Below are 20328 nucleotides of genomic sequence, written 5' to 3' on the forward strand. Positions count from 1 at the left end.
GGAACACAGCAGGCCAGGCAGCATCTATAGGGAGAAGCGCTGTCGACGTTTCGGGCCGAGACTCTTCGTCAGGACTAACCGAAAGGAAAGAAAGTAAGAGATTTGAAAGTAGTGGGGGGAGGGGGAAATGCAAAATGATAGAAGAAGACCGGAGGGGGTGGGATGAAGCTAAGAGCTGGAAAGGTGATTGGTGAAAGTGATACAGAGCTGGAGAAGGGAAAGGATCATGGGACGGGAGGCCTCAGGAGAAAGAAAGGAGTGGGGAGGGGAGCACCAGAGGGAGATGGAGAACAGGCAAACAACTAAATATGTCAGGGGTGGGGTAAGGGGAGGAGGGGCATTATCAGAAGTTAGAGAAGTCAATGTTCATGCCATCAGGTTGGAGGCTACCTAGCCGGTATATATATAATGTTAGTTAAAGCAAGGTTATATAAATAGGTTTTGATATCAACTGTTGCTGGCTTTCCACATGCTGTAGTCCAATTCTCTCAATCTTTCCTTGTGTCTGTTGAGACTTTTCATTCTTTCTGTCACAGCAATCAGTTGACTTTTCATATAACAACAATTTCCTCTGTTGTTCATTGGCTTTTAGATATCATTAAATTGAATGCAGAGATTGTTTCAGCAATGTCACATTTCCTCCCCCTTATTCATATTCCTTACTATTTTTAAATACTAATTGATGGTATGTTCTTTAATGGCCTGAAGATATGTTGCAATGACAAATGAGGGTTGGAATGATTGGCTTCTGACAATCAAACACTGTTGTTCTTGTGTAAAGACTGCCCCCCACCCCAACCACTGGACAGCTCCCTCTAAGGCAAGACAGTGGCTATACTTTATTAGGAGTTTGAAGAGATTTGGCGTATGAACAAATACACTCAAAAACTTCTGTAGTTGTACAGTGGAGAGCATTCTGACAGGCTGCATCACTGGTATGGAGGGGCGACTGCACAGGACCAAAAGAAGCTGCAGAAGGTTGTAAATCTAGTCGGCTCCATCTTGGGCACTAGTCTACAAAGTACCCAGGACATCTTAAGGGAGCAGTGTCTCAGAAAGGCAGCGTCCATTATTAAGGACCTCCAGCACCCAGGGCATGCCCTTTTCTCACTGTTACCATCAGGTAGGAGGTACAGAAGCCTGAAGACACACACTCAGCGATTCAGAAACAGCTTCTTCCACTCTGCCATCCAATTCCTAAATGGACTTTGAAGCTTTGGACACTACCTGATTTTTTAAAAATATACGGTATTTCTGTTTTTGCCCATTTAAAAAAAAATCTATTCAATATACATAATTGATTTGCTTGTTTATTTATTATGTTTTATTTTATTTATTATTATTTTTTCTCTCTCTGCTAGATTATGTGTTGCATTGAACTGCTACTGCTAAGTTAACAAATTTCACATCGCATGCCAGTGATAATAAACCTGATTCTGATTCTGAATTTCTGCGACTTCAATTTGGTTAGCACTGCTTGATGTCATAATTAAGTGCAATAGTGTTGCAAAGAACAGTTCCTCTCATCTCACTTCTGCATTTAAGCTTTTTTTCTACACATTAAAATGTATTTAAATCTTACATACATCCAACAAGGTCAGGGAGTAAAAATCTTTGCATTGTCACTCTGTTGCAACGTACAGATGTGCATTTAAAAGTCTAATGTCTTGTAGAAAGAATCCACCCCGTAGCCTGTTGGTCCTGGCTTTAACGCTGCAGCACCGTTTGCCCAACAAAAGCAGCTGAAATGGTTTGTGGCCGGGGTGACTGGTGTCCTGATGATTTGCCCAGCCTTCTTTCTGCACCTGCTACTATAAATGTCCGCAATGGAGTGAACTGAGACTGTGATGAGGGAACACCTGGACTAAGACTTAAAGGTATAAAAACATCAGAAACAGAAGCAGGAGGGGGTGCATTTGGACCATCTTGCCTTCTCCACCATTCAATAGAACATGGTGGACAATGGGGAGAGTCCAGAGTATGTTCACTAGAATGATCCCGGGATTAATATATGAGGACTGTTTTGTTTTTAATAGCTCTGGCCTGGTACTCACTGGAATTTTGAAGAATGAGGGAAGATCTCATTGAAACCTATCGAATATTGAAAGGCCTAGATTGAGTAGGCGCGAAGAGGGTGTTTCCTATGATAGGAGAGTCCAGGACCAGAGGCCACAATCTCAGAATAGAAATATATAGAACAGAGATGAGGTGGAATTTCTTTAGCTAGACAGTGTTGAATCTGTGGAATTCATTGCCACAGATGGCTGTGGAGGCCAAGTGACTGGGCATACTTAAAGAGGAGGTTGATAGGTTCTTGATTAGTAAGTGTGTCAAAGATTATGCGGAGAAGACAGCAGAGTGGGATTGAGGAAGATAATAAATCAGCCATGATGGAATGGTGAGGACTGGATTGGCAAGTAGGCTAATTCTGCCATGTTTTATGGTCTAATGGACATCATTACCACTTTTTGAACTAACTTCAGATTCAGAATGTTCCAGCTTTGATTGTTCTCTTGTAGGAATGTGCTAAAGTATTTCTGAACCACCTCCTTTATAAGGATTCCCCCTCCCTATCCTACATTTCAATTCCTCCATTATGGCAGTTCTTCACTTCAACACCCCAATCCAGTTCATACATTGCAGACATTGGCACCACTGGCACTACTCCATTTAGGTGTGTTTGTTCTAGGCTTTTCTTTCACTCTCCAAAGCTCACCATGGATTCAACAATGGCTGGATGGGAGATGCCAGAGAGTAGTGGTGGATAACTGTTTGTCAGATTGGAGGCTGGTGATCTGTACTGGGTCCAGTGTTGTTTGTCATATACATTAATGATCTGGATGATGGGGTGGTAAATTGGATTAGTAAGTATGCAGATGATACTAAGATAGATGGCATTGTGGATAATGAGGTAGGTTTTCAAAGCTTGCAGAGAGATTTAGGCCAGTTAGAAGAGTGGGCTAAAAGATGGCAGATGGAGTTTAATGCTGATAAGTGTGAGGTGCTACATTTTGGTAGCACTAATCAAAATAGGACATACATGGTAAATGGTAGGGCATTGGGGAATGCAGTAGAACAGAGTGATCTAGGAATAATGGTATATAGTTCCCTGAAGGTGGAATCTCATGTGGATAGGGTGGTGAAGAAAGCTTTTGGTATGCTGGGCTTTATAAATCAGAACATCGAATATAGGAGTTGGGATGTAATGTTAAAACTGTACAAGACATTGGTGAGGCCAAATTTGGAGTATCGTGTACAGTTCTGGCCACTGAATTATAGGAAAAATGTCAACAAATTAAAGAGAGTACAGAGGAGATGTGACCTGGGTTTCAGCACCTACCTAAGTTACAGAGAAAGGTTGAACAAGTTAGGTCTTTATTCTTTGGAGCGTAGAAGGTTGAGGGGGAACTTGATAGAGGTATTTAAAATTATGTGGGGGATAGATAGAGTTGATGTGGATAGGCTTTTTCCATTAAGAGTAGGAGAGATTCAAACAAGAGGACATGAGTTGAGAGTTATGGGGCAAAAGTTTAGGGTTAACACGAGGGGGAACTTCTTTACTCAGGGAGTGGTAGCTGTGTGGAACGAGCTTCCAGTAGAAGTGGTAGAGGCAGGTTCGATTTTGTCATTTAAAAAAAAATTGTATAGGTATATGGATAGGAAAGGTATGGAGGGTTATGGGCTGAGTGCAGGTAGGTGGGACTAGGTGAGAGTAAGCGTTCGGCATGGACTAGAAGGGCCAAGATGGCCTGTTTCCGTGCTGTAATTGTTATATGGTTATAAGCTGAACTTCTTCTATTAGATACTCTCTTGCTATAAATTTCAACACCTAAGAGACGTCTTTGCTTAAGACCATCTCAACCTGGTTGAGTCGGGAAACATTAAGTAAATTCTTCTGATCGGAATTTGGAAACTCCTCCTTTTTATGCCCTCGATTACTGGCCCATTTGAATTTGGAGTAGCTAAAATCTTGCATTATCACTTCCCTCGGGTTCTTGCATTTCTCAGTAACAACTTTGCCCCCACTTGCTCCTCTATTTCCTCACCAATATTTGGTGGTGTCCACAGTAACGTGATCGCACCTTTACCATTATTCAACATCATCCAATGTTGAGGGCACTCTTCAACACTAATATCTTCCAGATTCAAATGCCACCTCTATTTTGCTATATACATTTGAAAAATATCTAGCAGCCAGGAAGAATAAGCATAATCTTTTTCTTGGAGCAAAATCTGTTACTAATATATGTCATGCCTCTGTTATTTATCCCTACTGTATACAAACTTTATTTATTTATTGAGATTCAGCACAGAATAGGCCCTCCTGGACCTTTGAGCTGTTCCACTCAGCAACCCTGCCGATTCAATCCAAGCCAAATCTTGGGACAATTTACAAAGAGCAATTTTAATCAACCAACCTGTATGCCTTTGGATTGTGGGCGAAAACAGGAGCACCCGAAAGAAACCCATGTGGTTATGGGGAGAACATATAAACTCCTTACAGGCAGCAGTGGGAGGTAAACCCGTGTTATGAAAACCAATTCACTACTATGCCAGGGGTACTACTGAGAGGTATAGATTGGGTTAATGCAAGCAGGTTTTTTTCCATTAAGGCTGGGTAAAGCTAGGTCTGTGGGCCATAGACTAAAAGAGAAAGGTGAAATATTTAAGAGGGACCTGAGGGGGAAACTTCACTCTGAGCGTGGTGCATGTGTGGAATGAGCTGCCCGAGGAAGTGGTTGACATGAGATCGATTTCAACATTGAAGAGGTTTGGATAAGTACGTGGATGGAAGGGGTATAAGGGGTATGGTGCAAGTGAGGTGATGGGACGAGGCAGAATAATAGTTTGTTTTGGCACTAAATGGACCAATGGGCTTGTTTCTGTGGTGTAGTGCAATGTGGCTCTAAATTTCTATCTTGTTTTTTGCATTACCAACCTTATAAGCTCCATATTATGCATTTACACAGATGCATTGCAAAGTTAACCTTGGTATTTTGAATGCTCCTCCCCTTACCAAATTCTATTTTAATGTTAACTCTTCCAATCAGTGTACCTTGAATTATGTACTTTGATGCTCAAACCACAATGAGTTAGTTTAAACACAAAAGATTCTGTGCTGGAAATCGTGGGCTGTGGTGAACTACATATACCTGTCTGGACACGCCCCCCCCCCCCCCGCTGACTGCTCCTGTGGCTCCTCCCACGGACCCCGGTATAAAGGTGATTGGGGACTCCGCCCTGGTCTCCAGGATGCAGTGTGGTGGTCAATTGCTGCTTGTTCTTTCTTCCAGCCAATAAAAGCCTATATCTCGCCTCACGTCTCAGAGAGTTATTGATGGTGCATAAATTTTATTGGCTGGAAGTTTAAAACATGGAAAGCACTTAACGTCCGGAAAAATTAGACATTGATCCTTAAGACTCAGAAGCAGCTCTTGCCCTTGAACTCTGGCTTGCATGCTTCCAATCATACTTGGAACAGATTCCAGTGACTGAACCTGCCACAATGTACAAAATACTACTATCTAGAGTAAGTCTGAAAGTATTCTCCCTTACCTTAGGCTCAGCGATCGAGACGGCCAGCACGCTGGAGGCTGCTCTGCACAACGCTGATGCTGTCCAGCCGCGCGATCCCCCGCCGGTTCCGTGGACATTGCAGACCCCGCCACCTGCCACTGCCAGTCGCGAGTCCACGAACTCCCCGAAACCGACCGCAATGTCTACATTCTCAACATTATTGATGAGTACTCGCGGTTCCCCTTTGCCATCCCCTGCCCCAACACCACTGCCACGTCCATCATAAAAGCCCTGTGCCAGCTCTTCACTCTGTTCGGATATCCCTGCTATATCCACAGTGATAGAGGGTCCTCGTTTATGAGTGACAAGCTGCGCCAGTACCTGCTGGCTAGGAGCATCGCTACTAGTAGGACCATGAGCTATAATCCCCGGGGAAATGGACAGGTGGAGAGGGAGAATGCCACAGTGTGGAAGGCCACACTTTTAGCCCTTAAGTCAAAACAGTTGCCGGTCTCTCGCTGGCAGGAGGTCCTCCCCGAGGCACTCCACTCTATCCGCTCCCTGTTATGTACGTCTACCAATGCCACCCCTCATGAGCGCCTATTCTCTTTTCCCAGGAAGTCTGCCACTGGGACCACCCTACCGGCTTGGCTGACATCCCCAGGGCCAGTACTGCTCCGGAAACATGTGAGGATCAATAAATACTTCCCGCTGGTCGAGAGGGTTCACCTTCTACATGCGAACCCCCAGTATGCCTACGTGGTCTTACCTGATGGGCGGGAGGACGCGGTCTCCGTCTGCAACCTGGCGCCAGCAGGAGCAGTAGACCACTACCCCAAACACTCCACAGTAACTATGAACCCTGTACCCGAGGTGACCATGCACACCAAGCCCTACACAGACTCCTCACGACACTCCCATACCGGGCGCCTCGCACACGCATATACCAGGCACCTCGCACACGCATGAGGGATCACTGATGCCTAGTGGGCTGACACCTCCAGTCAGGCCGGAACCAGCACAACCACCGTCTCCGGTGCAATCACTACAGGCACCTGTGCAATCACAGTCGGTGCTACGTAGATCGCAGCAACAGATTCAACCACCTGATAGACTTAACCTGTAAATATACTTGTAAGAAACTTCGCCCCATGGGGACTCTCTTTTAAAACAAAGGGGGGGTGGTGAATGTGGTGAACTACATATACCTGTCTGGACACGCCCCCCCCACTGACTGCTCCTGTGGCTCCTCCCACGGACTCCAGTATAAAGGCGATTGGGGCCTGAGCCCGGCCTCAGTCTCCAGGATGTAGTGTGGTGGTCAATTGCTGCTTGTTCTTTCTTCCAGCCAATAAAAGCCTATATCTCGCCTCATGTCTCCAAGAGCTATTGATGGTGCATCATGGGCAACACATACAAAATAATGGAGGAACTCAGCAAGTCATCCTGCATTTATGATATGGAGGGAAATAAATAGTCACATTTTCAGGCAAAGACCCTTCATCTGGACTTGGAAAGGAAGGAGGAAGAAGCCAGAAAAAGAAGTTAGAGGTAGGACAAGGAGTAAAGGCTGGCAGGTGATAGGTAAAACCAGATGAGGGGGAAGATGAGTGGGTGGGGGAGGTGGATGAAGTAAGAAGCTGGGTGTTAATAGGTGGAAAAGGTAATGGGCTGAAGAAGAAGTAATTTGATAGGAGAGGAGAGTGGACAATGGGAGAAACAGAAGGAGGAGGTGATGGGCAAGTGAGGAGAAGGAAAGTGGTATGGGGGAACCAGAATGGGGGAAGGAAAAAGAGAGAAGGGGGAGGGGCAGCCCTTCCCAAGTGTTGGACTATGAAAAGTAAAGATAAAGTGAAAAATAAATTTACAGGTAGCTCTGCCATCCAACATGTTTTTTGACTGCTATGGAGTTACTTACAGTACAAGCACATTGGACGAGACCCATGGAACAGTGAGAAGGCCTGCAACTTCACAACTGACTGCCCAGCCTTTACATATGCACCCTTCCGGATACATCTCAAGTGCTGCAAGGAAGGATAAGATAGTAATTGAACCAATTATATGCAAAGGAATGGAAATAACGAGGAGAATTGAGGAGAATTAATACATAAAGCAAGATACATTGGTAGAAATGAAACACATTTTTTGATTGAGGGGAGATTTGACAGAGGTATTCAAAACCATGAGGTGGTATCAATAGGGTAAATGCAAGCAGGCTTTTTCCACTGATGTTGGGTGAGACTGGAACTAGAGGTCATGGGTTAAGGGTGAAGTGTTTAGGGGAATATAAGGGTGAACTTCTTCACAGAGGGTGGCGAGAGTGTGGAATGAGCCAACAATAGAAGTGATGAGTGTGGTTTCAAATTCAACATTGAAGAGAAATTTAAATAGGTTTATGGATGAGAGGGGTTTGGGGGCTATAAAAGAGTCTGGATGCAGGTCAATGGGACTAGGCAGAATAATAGTTTGGCATAGACTAGCTGGTCTGAAGGGCCTGTGACTCTGCTGTAGTGTTCTATGAGTCTGTGAATCATTAAGCCCGAATTTTAAATACACATGTATTTCAAAATGTAGGTGCTCCTGAATTTCTAGATTATTGATTGTTACTCTCCATATAAAGTGCTTACTCACAGCAATTGATCAGATTATTGACATCAATAATAATTTGCGTCATGTACCAGTCCATAATGTGGGGCCAGCCGTTCAAGTCTTCTGCATGGGAAAAAAATAAGTAAATGAGAAATGGGGGAGATGATCTCAAGGCTTCAGACTGACGATGAACTCAAGAATCACTGTCAATATGGACATATCCAAAATTGAATATACTTGTATGTAACACACACAAACACTGGAGGAACACAGCAGATCAGGCAGCATCTATGGAAAAGAATAAATACCCTCAGGATATAGGAGCAACACCTTATGTTCTGTACAACCTTATGGCATGAATATTGATTTCTCCTTCCAGTAAACAAATCCCCCACCCTCAATTCTCCATTCTCACTATTTACTTCTTCTCACCTGCCTAATACTCCTCTCTGGCCCCCCTATGGGTCCACTCTGCCCTCCTAACAGATTCATTCTTCTCCAGCCCTTGACCTTTCCCACCCACCTGGCTTCACCTACCACCTTCCAGTTAGCCTCTCTACCCTCCCCCTATCATCTAATTCAGGCATCTCCCCCCCTTCCCCCTCAGTCCTGAAGAAGTGTCTCAGTCCAAACTCTTTTCCATGCATGCTGCCTGACCTGCTGAGCTCCTCCAGCATTGTGTGTGTGTGTTGCTTTGGACTTCCAGCACCTGCAGACTCTCTATGTTAGTCATTGTACACTTGTTCAAGGTGAAGGGGGTGGCAAGGAAATCTCATAAATTTAGCCTCAATAGTTGCTGATATATTGAGGGCAGTAGTTTCATTTCACTGTGGATTTTTCAGAATAGACATTTATCATAGAAACACAGAAACATAGAAAACCTACAGCACCATACAGGCCCTTCAGCCCACAAAGCTGTGCTGAAGATGTCCTTACCTTAGAACTACCTACGCTTACCCATTGCCCTCTATTTTTCTAAGCTCCATGTATCCATCCAGGAGTCTCTTAAAGGACTCTATCGTATCTGCCTCCACCACCGTCGCCGGCAGCCCATTCCACACACTCACCACTCCCTGTCTAAAAAACTTAACGCTGACGTCTCCTCTGTACCTACTTCCAAGCACCTTAAAACTGTGCCCTCTCATGCTAGCTATTTCAGCCCTGGGAAAAAGCCTCTGACTATCCACACGATCAATGCCTCTCATCATCTTATACAGCTCTATCAGATCACCTCTCATCCCCCATCGCTCCAAGGAGAAAAGGCCGAGTTCACTCCACATTTTCTCATAAGGCATGCTCCCCAGTCCAGGCCACATCCTTGTAAATCTCCTCTCCACATCCTTCCTGTAGTGAGGTGACCAGAACTGAGCACAGTACTCCAAGTGGGGTCTGACTAGAGACCTATATACCTCTCAACTCCTAAACTCAATCCCACGATTGATGGAGGTCAATCGAATTGGTCCTGGAATTATGGGTGGCAGAATATCATTGTGGGGGCAGCATAGTGGCATAATGGTGAGTGCAATGCTTTACAGATGTAAGAATGGAGTTCAATTCCTGCCACAGATTAAAGAGCTTGTATCTTCTCTCCATGACCGCATAGGTTTCCTCTGGGTGTTCCAGTTTAATCCCACATTTCAAAGACATATGTTTAGGATTAGGAAGTTGTGGGCACATTATGTTAGCACCTGAAAGGTGGTTACACTTGCAAACTGCTGCAGCATTTCCCTAACTCAAGTCATGCATTTCACTGTATGTTTTGATGTTTCGATGTAAATGTGATAAATAAAGCTAATCTTAAATCTCAAATTCACTAGCTTGATTACATGGTTTCTGACAAATGGCTATAGGTACGAGTCATGCAATCCCCAGAATCAGCCTTGCCCCGCACTACTCTTACCACAGTGGTCTTCGTCTGCTCCATTTCCACACTCTTTGATCCCATTGCACTGAAGAGTTTGCGGCAGACACACACTGAAATTGCCACATGGAAAGTATCCAGCAGGACAGAATGTGGTTTGATCTTCTGTGTGAATTACATTGCAACCTTCAACAAAAATAACATTTGACAATTGAAAAGGAAATTCTCCAATTTCTGCTGAATTCCAGAATTAGATTCATTAGTGACTGTGCAAATGTTTCTGAGCTTTATCATAATATGCCCCATCTTTTTTTTAATTGGTTTTTTTAATGCATTTTCTACAACACTACAGGTAAGAAAAAACCCCAAACCAAAATAAAAAAATTAATACAGTGCAAAAATAAACATACAATAATAATATAATACAAAAAATATAATTGAGAAAGCACCCAAATTGAAGTCATGTAAAGTTAGTATTCTCCCCAAGCCCCACAACAAAAAAAAACTCCAGACCAACCACAACACAATATAGAGAATATAAATCAGGACATTCAAACCCCCAAAACTGTAAATACACTTGAAAACAGAAGATAATAATGCCTACTACCAAAAAAAAGAGCTGAAAGTAAGGGACTGAAAAAAAAACCTTAGTTAAGAGGAAGGTTATGAAAGTACTCAATAAAAGGTCCCCAGACCTTATGAAACTTTATATCCGAATTAAGAACTGAATAATGAATTTTTTCAAGGTCTAAGCAGGACATAATATCATTAAGCCATTGAGCATGCGTGGGCGGGGCAACATCTCTCCATCTAAGGAGGATTAAACGTCTAGCCAGGAGAGAGGCAAAAGATAATATTCGACACTTAGTCGAACTCAAACGTATACCTGTCTCACCCAAAAAACCAAACAGAGCAATTAAAGGATTAGGTTCTAAGTGGTGATTCAGAATACAGGATAAAGTTATAAAAACATCTTTCCAAAATTTCTCCAAGCTAGGACAGGACCAGTACATATGAATAAGAGAAGCCTCGCCCCTTTTGCATTTATCACAAAGAGGATTAATATTAGAGTAAAATTGAGATAATTTAGATTTAGACATATGGGCTATATGAACAATCTAAAACTGTAAAAGGCAATGGTAAGCACAAAGAGAGGTTGAATTAACCGATTTGAGAATCGAGTCCCAAATCTCATCAGATAAAGAGATATTTAAATCATGCTCCCAAGCCATTCTAATTTTATCCACAGGGGCACGCCATAAGAATGCTAATTTATCATGAATAAATGATATTAAACCTTTACCCAGTGGATTAATAGAAAGAAAGAAATCCATAACATTTTTCTTGGGCATTTCAGGGAAGTTAGGAATTAAAGGATTAATAAAGTGTCTAATTTGGAGATATCTAAAAAAATGGGCATTAGGCAGACTGAACTTAGCAGAGAGCTAAGATGAAAAGCAATTATCAATAAAAAGATCAATAAAAAGATCTTCGAAATGTCTAATTCCCTTCCTATACCAATCATAAAATGTTGAATCATATATAGTAGGTACAAAAAGGTGATTATGTGAGATAGGACTAGAAAGGGAAAAACCATAAAAACCATAAAATTTCCTGATCTGAGCCCATATACGCAAAGTGTGTCTAACAAGAGGATTAGCTATTGATCTGGGCAGACTACTAGGGAGTGCAGAGCCAAGAAGTGCAGAAATAGATAAATCTTTAGTGGAACTCAACTCCATTGCCACCCAATTAGGGCACTCGGGTTGGCTATGAAAAAAAGACCAAAAGGTAGTACAATGTATGTTAGCTACCCAATAATATAAACGAAAGTTAGGTAAGGCCATGCCACCCTCTTTTTTAGATTTTTGAAGATAAACTTCATTAATTCTAGAACACTTATTCTTCCACAGATATGACAAAATAATAGAGTCTAAGGAATCAAAAAAGGTTTTAGGAATAAAAATTGGGATAGATTGAAATAAATATAAAAATTTAGGGAGAACATACATTTTAACAACATTAATACAACCTACCAAAGACATAGATAGAGGTGACCATTGTGACAGACTCTGTTTTGTAGTATATAAGAGATTGGCAAAATTTTCACGAAAAAGATCTTTAAACTTCCTTGTGACTGTAATCCCAAGATAAGTAAATTGATTATGAACTACTTTAAAAGGGAGGTCACGAAATGCTAATTCTTGTGCTTTTTTATTAATAGGGAAAAGTTCACTCTTATGTAAATTAAGTTTATAGCCAGAAAACTGGCTAAACTGATCAAGAAGTGAAAACATTGGTAAGGATGTGGACGGATTTGAAAGAAAAAGTAATAAGTCATCAGCATAAAGAGAAACTTTATGCTCGACACCCCGCCTCCAGATCCCGGTCAGTTCAGGACAGCTTCGGAATGCTATCGCCAGAGGTTCTATAGCCAAATCAAAAAGAAAGGGACTTAAAGGGCATCCCTGATGGGTGCCACGTTTGAGGTTAAATAACTGGGATTGCTGAAAATTAGTCAAAACAGAGGCAGTAGGACACAGATACAGCAATTTGATCCAAGAGATAAAACTTTGACCTAAGCCAAATTTTTCTAAAACTGCAAAGAGGTAGTTCCACTCTATATGATCAAATGCTTTCTCCACATCAAGAGAAATAACGCATTCAGGAATCCCAGTTGAAGGTGAATATAAAATGTTAAATAAACACTGAATGTTAAAAAATGGAAGATGGTTTTTAATAAAACCAGTTTGATCATCAGAAATAATAGAGGGAATAACAGTTTCTAATCTATGAGCCAAAACTTTGGCCAAGATTTTAACATCAACATTAAGCAAAGAAATCGGCCTGTACGAGGAACACTCTGTTGGGTCTTTACCCTTTTTTAATAAAAGAATAATAGATGCCTCATTAAAAGAGGGTGGCAATTTACCATAATTAAACGAGTCAGATTGTACCGAGAGTAACTGAGGAGAAAGAAGTGAAGAGAATGATTTATAAAATTCTACGGGGAACCCATCAGGTCCAGGAGATTTCCCTGAAGACAATGCAGAAATTGCAAAAGATATTTCTTCTGATGATATAGGCTCATTAAGTTTGGCTTTAAAATCAGATGAAAGCGAAGGAATATTCAGATTATTTAAGAAAAGATCAACAGAAATATTCTCATTCAGAGATTCAGAGGAATAAAGCCGAGAGTAAAAATTTTTAAATACCTCATTGATTTCTAAGTGATCCGATGTAAAATCCCCATTTTCCTTCCGGATCTTTGTAATATGTTGTTTGGCTTTAGAACACCTCAGCTGATTAACTAGAAATTTACCAGATTTGTCACCACGAATATAAAAGCGACTCTTACTTTCAAGAAGCTGGCGTTCAACAGGTTGAGTAGACAGAAGATTAAATTTAGTTTGAAGTTCTACACGCTTCTTGTATAATTCAGGATTCATAGTTTGAGCATACAATTGATCTAATTCTTTAATCTGATTAATTAGGTCTAATCGATCTATACGGGACTTTCTATTAAGATTTGCTGTATAGGAGATTATTTGACCCCTCAAATATGCTTTCATGGCATCCCAGCCAACCTGGGATGACATTTCAGATGATGTATTGGTGTTAAAATAAAAAGTTATCTGATCCTCAATAAATTTTAGAAAATCATCATCCGATAATAAAATCGAGTTAAAATGCTAGTGTTTATTCCTCTGAGGGAGACCAGGAAAGTTTAAAGACAAAGTAATTGGGGCATGATCAGAAATCAGTATACTCTGATAATCACAAGAATAGACAAATGGAATAAGTTGATTATCAAGTAAAAAATAGTCAATTCTAGTAAAGGTATGGTGAACATGTGAAAAAAAAGAATAATTTCTCTCAGTAGGGTGAAGGAAACGCCATATATCTGAGATACCATAATTAGAAAGTAAAGAGTGAATAGCTAAAGCAGATTTAGTAGGTGATCTAGTAACAGAGGACGATCGATCCAAATTGGGATCTAACCAACAATTAAAATCGCCACCCAGTATAAGAGAATATGAATTTAAATCTGGTAGCGAGGAGAAAAAACGTTCAAAAAAATTAACATCATCAAAATTGGGAGCATACAGGTTTGCTAGTACAACTTTAGTATTATATAATTTACCAGAAACAATAATAAAATGGCCATTTGTATCAGATATCTTATTATGGAGTTCAAAAGGAATATTTGAATTAATAAGGATGGAAACCCCCCTAGCTTTGGCAGCAAAGGATGAATGAAAAAAGCCGAGAATTATCAAAACTACGAATATGAGTTTCTTGAAGGAAAGCAATGTCAGCTTTGAGTTGTTTAATATGAGAGAAGACCTTCCTTCTTTTAACAGGGTGATTCAATCCCTTTACATTCCAGCTCACAAATTTAAGTGTATTAACCATTATCAATTGTTAGTGCATAGAAGGTAGCAGGCATATAAAAAATCAAACAGTACAACAACAGTCTGGGAGCAAAAATGTAAACATAAATCAGTAGAATCAAAACAGAGACATGTCCTGAATAACAAGGAAAAACAAAAGAAACAGTGAGTAGTGTTGGAACTGGAGAACCCACCCCACGCTTGCAACCCAAAACTAGACGGCTACCCAAAAAAGCAGCCAGCTCTACAAAAAAAATTAACCCAAAAATTACTTCCAGTTCCGTATCGTTAACAAAAGTTCCGTTTATATAATATAGCAAATAATAGCTAATTTATGCACTATTACAAATAGGAACAACTTCAACAGAAAGGGTATAAAACTTAATACAAAAAAAATCAGAAAAGAAAACTAAAACTAACTTACCCACGGGAAACTATGAAAGATTGAAAGAAAATTTTTTTTTTTAAAAAAGGGGGGGAAAGCAGGAAATTATAAATTTAAAGAGAGTACTTATCAGCCATTTACAGAAAAAAAGCAAATCGTACACTATAAATCAACCAACAGGGAGGCCTCCAAAACAAATTAAGATCAATTGTAGTTCTCTATAGATAAAGTTATACAGAAGTAAAATAGATTACATGGGTAAAATCTAAAAGTTCGCAGGGTAACATTAAACTTAAATCATCTACTTAGGAAAAACACACTGAGTCCAGGGAGAGATTAACTAGAGCCCTTAGAATCTCAATAGTTAATGTCTGAATTATTCAAGTAAAGTCTGAGTTCAGAAAAAAGAACTTTACTTCGAAAAGTACTTATCAGCCATTTTAGAAGGTCAGACCGGTTCCGAAGAAGACAAGATGGCTGGAAGATTTCCAACAAACAACTCAGCCTCCTTCACTGATTTAAACCACTTATATTCTCCAGTAGTAAGCATAATTCGAAGATCGGCTGGATTTCAAAGAGAAGGTCTGAATCCACGATCAAAAAGCACCTTCATCACACCTTTAAACTCAGCACACATCTTCAGAACCTGGGGGGCATAATCTTCCACAAAACGAATGACCGTATTTTGAAAAGCAAAAGTACCTCTGTGGCGTGCCTCCATAATCAAATGGCCCCATCTTCAATAACTGGCCACACTATTCTAACTATTATACTCACCAATATTATACTTTCCTAGTACTGTAAGTTTTTAAAAATGTACATTTTCTATCAATATGAATTACTTTTAAATGTCTCTGATCATCAGAAAGTTTTAAAAGTAGTTCAAACAGATAGTGAGTAGTCAAAACCCATTTGGGGAATTCTGGGAGCACAACATCAGGATCTGCTGTCTGAGGCCTGGTCACTACTCAAGGCTGACTCCTGCTCGCAGAACAGGCACAACAGACGAGTCTCCAATTGGGATCCGAATCATGGATCTGATAAAATAACTCTACGTGTGGAAAGCAATTGCTGACAGAAGTTTAGGGTGGGCCTTTACTACAATGACATGAAATGTTCCATTCAATAGGGCCTCCTCTACAACGATCCATCCAGGTTTTCCAAGTGGCCATCCAATTCAATTCTACTTCCCATTCCCATTTACATGTCAATCCATGGAATCCTCTGCTGCCAAAATGAGGACACTCTCCGGTTGGAGGAGCAACACCTCATATTCCATCCGGGTAGCTTCCAAACTGATGGCATGAACATCAATTTCAATCTCTTCCCCCTTTTCTCTTTTGACATTCCCCATTCTGTTCCATGTCTTATCCCTTCTCTTTTCCTCTCCTTCCCTTCACCTCCCTTCGGTGCCTCTCATTTCCCAGCTTCTCACTTCAGCCCACCCACCTTCCCCCTCACCTGGCTTCACCTGTCACCTGCCAGCTTGTATTCCTCCTTATTCTGGCTTCTTCCCCCTTCCTTTCCATCCCAATGAAGGGTCTCAGCCCAAAACATCAACTGTTCATTCCTCTCCATAGATGCTGCCTGACTTGTAGAGTTGCTCCGGCATATTGAGTTTGTTACTCTAGATCTCCAGCATCCTCAGAATCTCCTATGTTTGTTAAATAATCTATGATTCCTTGGTCTTGTTCTGTTTCCTTTTCTTATGTAGATTCACATCAGTTATCCAGCACTATTCCTGACATAACATATGTGATAATGCTCTGTTAGATCAGCTCCAACTTATTTTAATATGCTTGAACTCAAACCATCTGGATCAAACTATTCCAAATTTGATTTATTACCCCCTTCACTGAAACACTGTTCTGTCATAAATTGTCAGGAAAGATGAAATTCATTTGTTAGGGAAGTGATGGGTTTAATAAAGGAATATGTCAAAAAGGCAGCATCCACATTTTAAGAAAGGAAACTCAAGTTTAAGAAATCTGTTGGAGTTCTGTGAGAGTGGAACCAGCAGTATACATTTAGAAACCCATAAGATGTCATGCATCTGGATCACCGTAAGATGCCACATAAAAGGTTATTGCACAGAGTATGGGATTGAGGGAAACTTATGAACGTTCAAAAAAGAGAGACCAGAAGTAAATGGCCATTTTCAGTTACGAAACTTGCATGTGGGGTGGTCTCTCAGTGATTTGCGCTCTGCCCTCACTATTCTCTCCCTGAGAATAAAGGTCCATAATTCATTCAAAGTGGCATCACAAGTAGATAGGGTTGTAAAGAGAGCTTCAAGGGTTCATTTATTATCAAAGTATACAACTCTGAAATGGTTTAATTCTCCGGGCAGCCATGAAGCCAAGAAAGAAAAGAAAGGCAGCCCGATCATCAACCCTCAAATTCTACCTTCCAAAAAAATACAACAAAACCGGAACAGACACATCGACCCCCAAATTTCCCTTCCTGCACAAAAAAAAAACAAATAAAATGGATCAGGCACATTGACCCCCAAATAACCCTCCCCACAAAAAAAAAAGAAACCAAAAAAGATCAGGTGAAAAAACATCAAATATAAAAACTACAAGACTGAAAAGTCCAAGTCCACATCCAAAATGCAGAAAAAGTCTTTGCAACACTCTCTGGGTGCAGCAGCGACGCTCTCCCGTCTCTGGTACCGAGGAACTGATCGAAAAGGCAAGCAGCCGCTGTGCTCGCTCTGCATTCACTTCCATGCTTCAGTCACCTTTGTCGCTTTAATCGGCGAACAATGGATGCTATAATTGGATCCAAACGGGTCGTCCAGCAGCGTGCTCACTACGAGGTTGAGCGCACGCTGCCTGTCCTCTCAGAGGCTGCGGAGTGCTGGAACACCCAAATGATCTCCAAATTTCTGCATTCGCCTTGACGTTTCAGTCGCCCTCGTCACTTTAATCAAACAACGGAAGCCATAACCGGCAAAATAAAGTCAAACGTTGGCTCACGCACCATCCCGCAGGCTTCTCACCACAAGGTTCACACCGCCTCTGCCTCCCGGAATCCTCTCAGAGACAGCAGAGAGATAAAGTACCCCAACAATCTCCAAACAGCAAAAAACAGGCTCCAACAGTTCCAGAATCACACTCAAGACAAAAAACAAATTATAAAAAGGACGTAAAAGAAGTGAAAAAGGTGGTTTCATGATCTATCCAGAAGATGTTGATGAAAGGAGCATTGTATACAGGCATCATCTTGACCAGAAGCTTTTGGCCTACTGGCCTTTATAAATCAAAGTACTGAGTACAGGAGATGGAATGTTATATTCAGGTTGTATAAGACATTGGTGAGGCTTAACTTGGAGTACGGTGTGCATCTTTGGTCACCTACCTACAGGAAAGATGAAAGCGTAGAGAGAAATTTTACAAGGATGTTGCCAGGACTAGAGGACTTGAGTTACAAGGAAAGACTAATTAGGTTAGGACTTTATTCCTTTGAACTTAGAAGATTAAGGGGAGATTTGATAGAGGCATACACAATGATGAGGGGTATAGTTTGGATAGGTACATGGATGGGAGGGTTATGGTCCCTGTGAAGGTCAATGGGAGTAGGTAGTTTAAATGGTTTGGCACAAACTAGATGGGCCAAGGGGCCTGTTTCTGTTCTGTGCTTGTCTATGACTGTATGACTCCATTCACACTTGTGTATTAATGTCTCAAACACTTAAGTTTGCTAACAATGTAAATGTCATTGGGGAAATTCATTTTGAGAAGGTAAGGATTTTGTGAAGTGATCTGGACAGGTTAAGAGAATGAGAGATATACCAGTGGGAATAGAGTATGGGATAATGTGGTTATCTACATTGGGCAGGGGAACAGAAAAGCAGGGCACTATTTGAATAATGTAAGAATAATAGCCTTTTATTTCCATATTGTCCAAGAATCTATCTCTGCCCTAGATAGACTCAACGTACACAGTTCTCCAAGGTAGAAAGTTACAAAGCTTTGCAATCCTTAAAGGAAAGCAATTCCTTTTCATCTTCTTCTGCAAATTACTGAATCCTAAAGAGCTGATGCTTGACGTCCAGGGATTAAATATGATTTCTACAGCCAGAACACCACAAGGCATAGGACCAGAATTAGGCCCTATGGTCTTACGGCTATAAAGTTTATTTTTTTTCTGTGTAAGTTGAAGACTAAATGAGGTTTTCAAGATATTAAAGAGGAAGTGATGAAGTAGAGCAAAAAACTACTTATCGTAAAACCTAGAATTGGCAGTAGTCCACAACCTGTGAGGACTGAAGTTAGATGGTTACCCGGAAGAGGTAGTATAAATTTGGAGTTCTTTCCTCTTTCCAAAGCAATACTAGATACTGGGACAATTTTTGTAAATCAAAGAAATCGAGCAATGTGGGTCAGAAACGGCAACATGATAGGTCATTAGGTAAATAGGTGTGGCTGCCTGTATATTGGGAGGCTGCTTCATCAGGCACCTTTGCTCTGCTACAAAAAGCAGGGACTGCCAGTATCCACCCATTGCAACGCTGCCTGCACTCTGATGGCCTTCCCGACTGTCACAATGAAGCCACTCTCAGGTTGGAGGAGCAACACCTCATATTCCATCTTGGAAGCCTCCAACCTGATGGCATGAACATTGATTTCTCGAACTTCCAGTAATCCCCGCCCCCCCATCTCCTGTACCATGTCCCATTCCTATTTCCCTCTCTCACCTTATCACCTCACTCTGTTGCTTCTCCCCCTGCCCTTTCTTCTGTGGTCTTCTGTCCTTTTCTATCTGATTCCCATTTCTCCAGTCCTTTATCTCTTTCACCAATCAACTTCCCAGCTCTTTACTTCATGCTTTCCTGCTCTCCTGTTTTCACCCATCACCTACTACCTTGTATTTCAACCTCCCCTCCCCTCCCCAAGCTTCTTGCTCTGACCTCTCCCCTTCCTTCCTAGGGTCTCAGCCCAAAACGTCGACTGTTTACTCCTTTCCATAGATGCTGCCTGGCCTGTTGAGTCCCTGCAGCATTTTGTGTGTGTTGTGTAGGTAGTGATGCACCATCAATAACTCACTCTGAGACGTAAAGGCGAGGTATCGGCTTTTATTGACTGGAAGAAGGAACCAGCAGTGAGTGACCACCACACTACATCTTGGAGACTGAGAGGCCGGGCTCAGACCTCAATTGCCTTTATACAGGGGTCTGTGGGAAGAGACACAGGAGCAGTCAGCAGGGGGCGTGTCCAGACAGTTATATGTAGTTCATCACAGATAGTTAGGTCACTGATCAGCTACCATCTCAGTGAAAGGTAGAATAAACAACTTGCTCCTGTTCAAATCTTCTTGAGTTCCTACTGCAGCCATAGAAACAGCAATACACAATGTCCAGCTAGAACAGGGGAGGTAACTTTAAGTTGAAAGCAGAAATTCTTTCTGGTTGAATAGACCAAACTCCTGCATTTCCTTCACACAATGTACAGTACAATGTGAAATACAATGACAGCTTCTGATAACAGAGATGGTGCCAATGGGAGAGAGCAGTACATTCACAACATGTTCCTTCCTGAAAAGAATAACATGAAAACTCCTCACTCCTTTCAAAAGAG

The 20328-nt window shown here is 41.4% G+C and overlaps 1 protein-coding gene across 9 annotated transcripts in view; it reads right to left on the reverse strand.

The window, feature by feature from the left end:
• Positions 1-20328, reverse strand: part of rxfp2l (relaxin family peptide receptor 2, like) — a 118195-nt gene that overhangs the window by 48334 nt on the left and 49533 nt on the right. For 7 of the 9 annotated variants that reach the window (XM_059976795.1, XM_059976789.1, XM_059976788.1 and 4 more), the window contains exons 2-4: positions 10007-10153; positions 8149-8229; positions 7436-7541 (exon numbers count right to left, since the gene is read on the reverse strand). In XM_059976795.1, the coding sequence (XP_059832778.1) occupies positions 7436-7541; positions 8149-8203 (161 nt within the window). In that variant the 5' untranslated portion in view covers positions 8204-8229; positions 10007-10153. Of the gene's footprint in view, positions 1-5556; positions 7542-8148; positions 8230-10006; positions 10154-19797; positions 19926-20328 lie in introns of those variants that run through there. The other 2 variants (XM_059976794.1, XM_059976796.1) reach the window with 2 other exon arrangements.

The sequence above is a fragment of the Hypanus sabinus genome, chromosome 8, assembly GCF_030144855.1.
Source record: "Hypanus sabinus isolate sHypSab1 chromosome 8, sHypSab1.hap1, whole genome shotgun sequence".
Classification (NCBI taxonomy): Eukaryota; Metazoa; Chordata; class Chondrichthyes; order Myliobatiformes; family Dasyatidae; genus Hypanus; species Hypanus sabinus.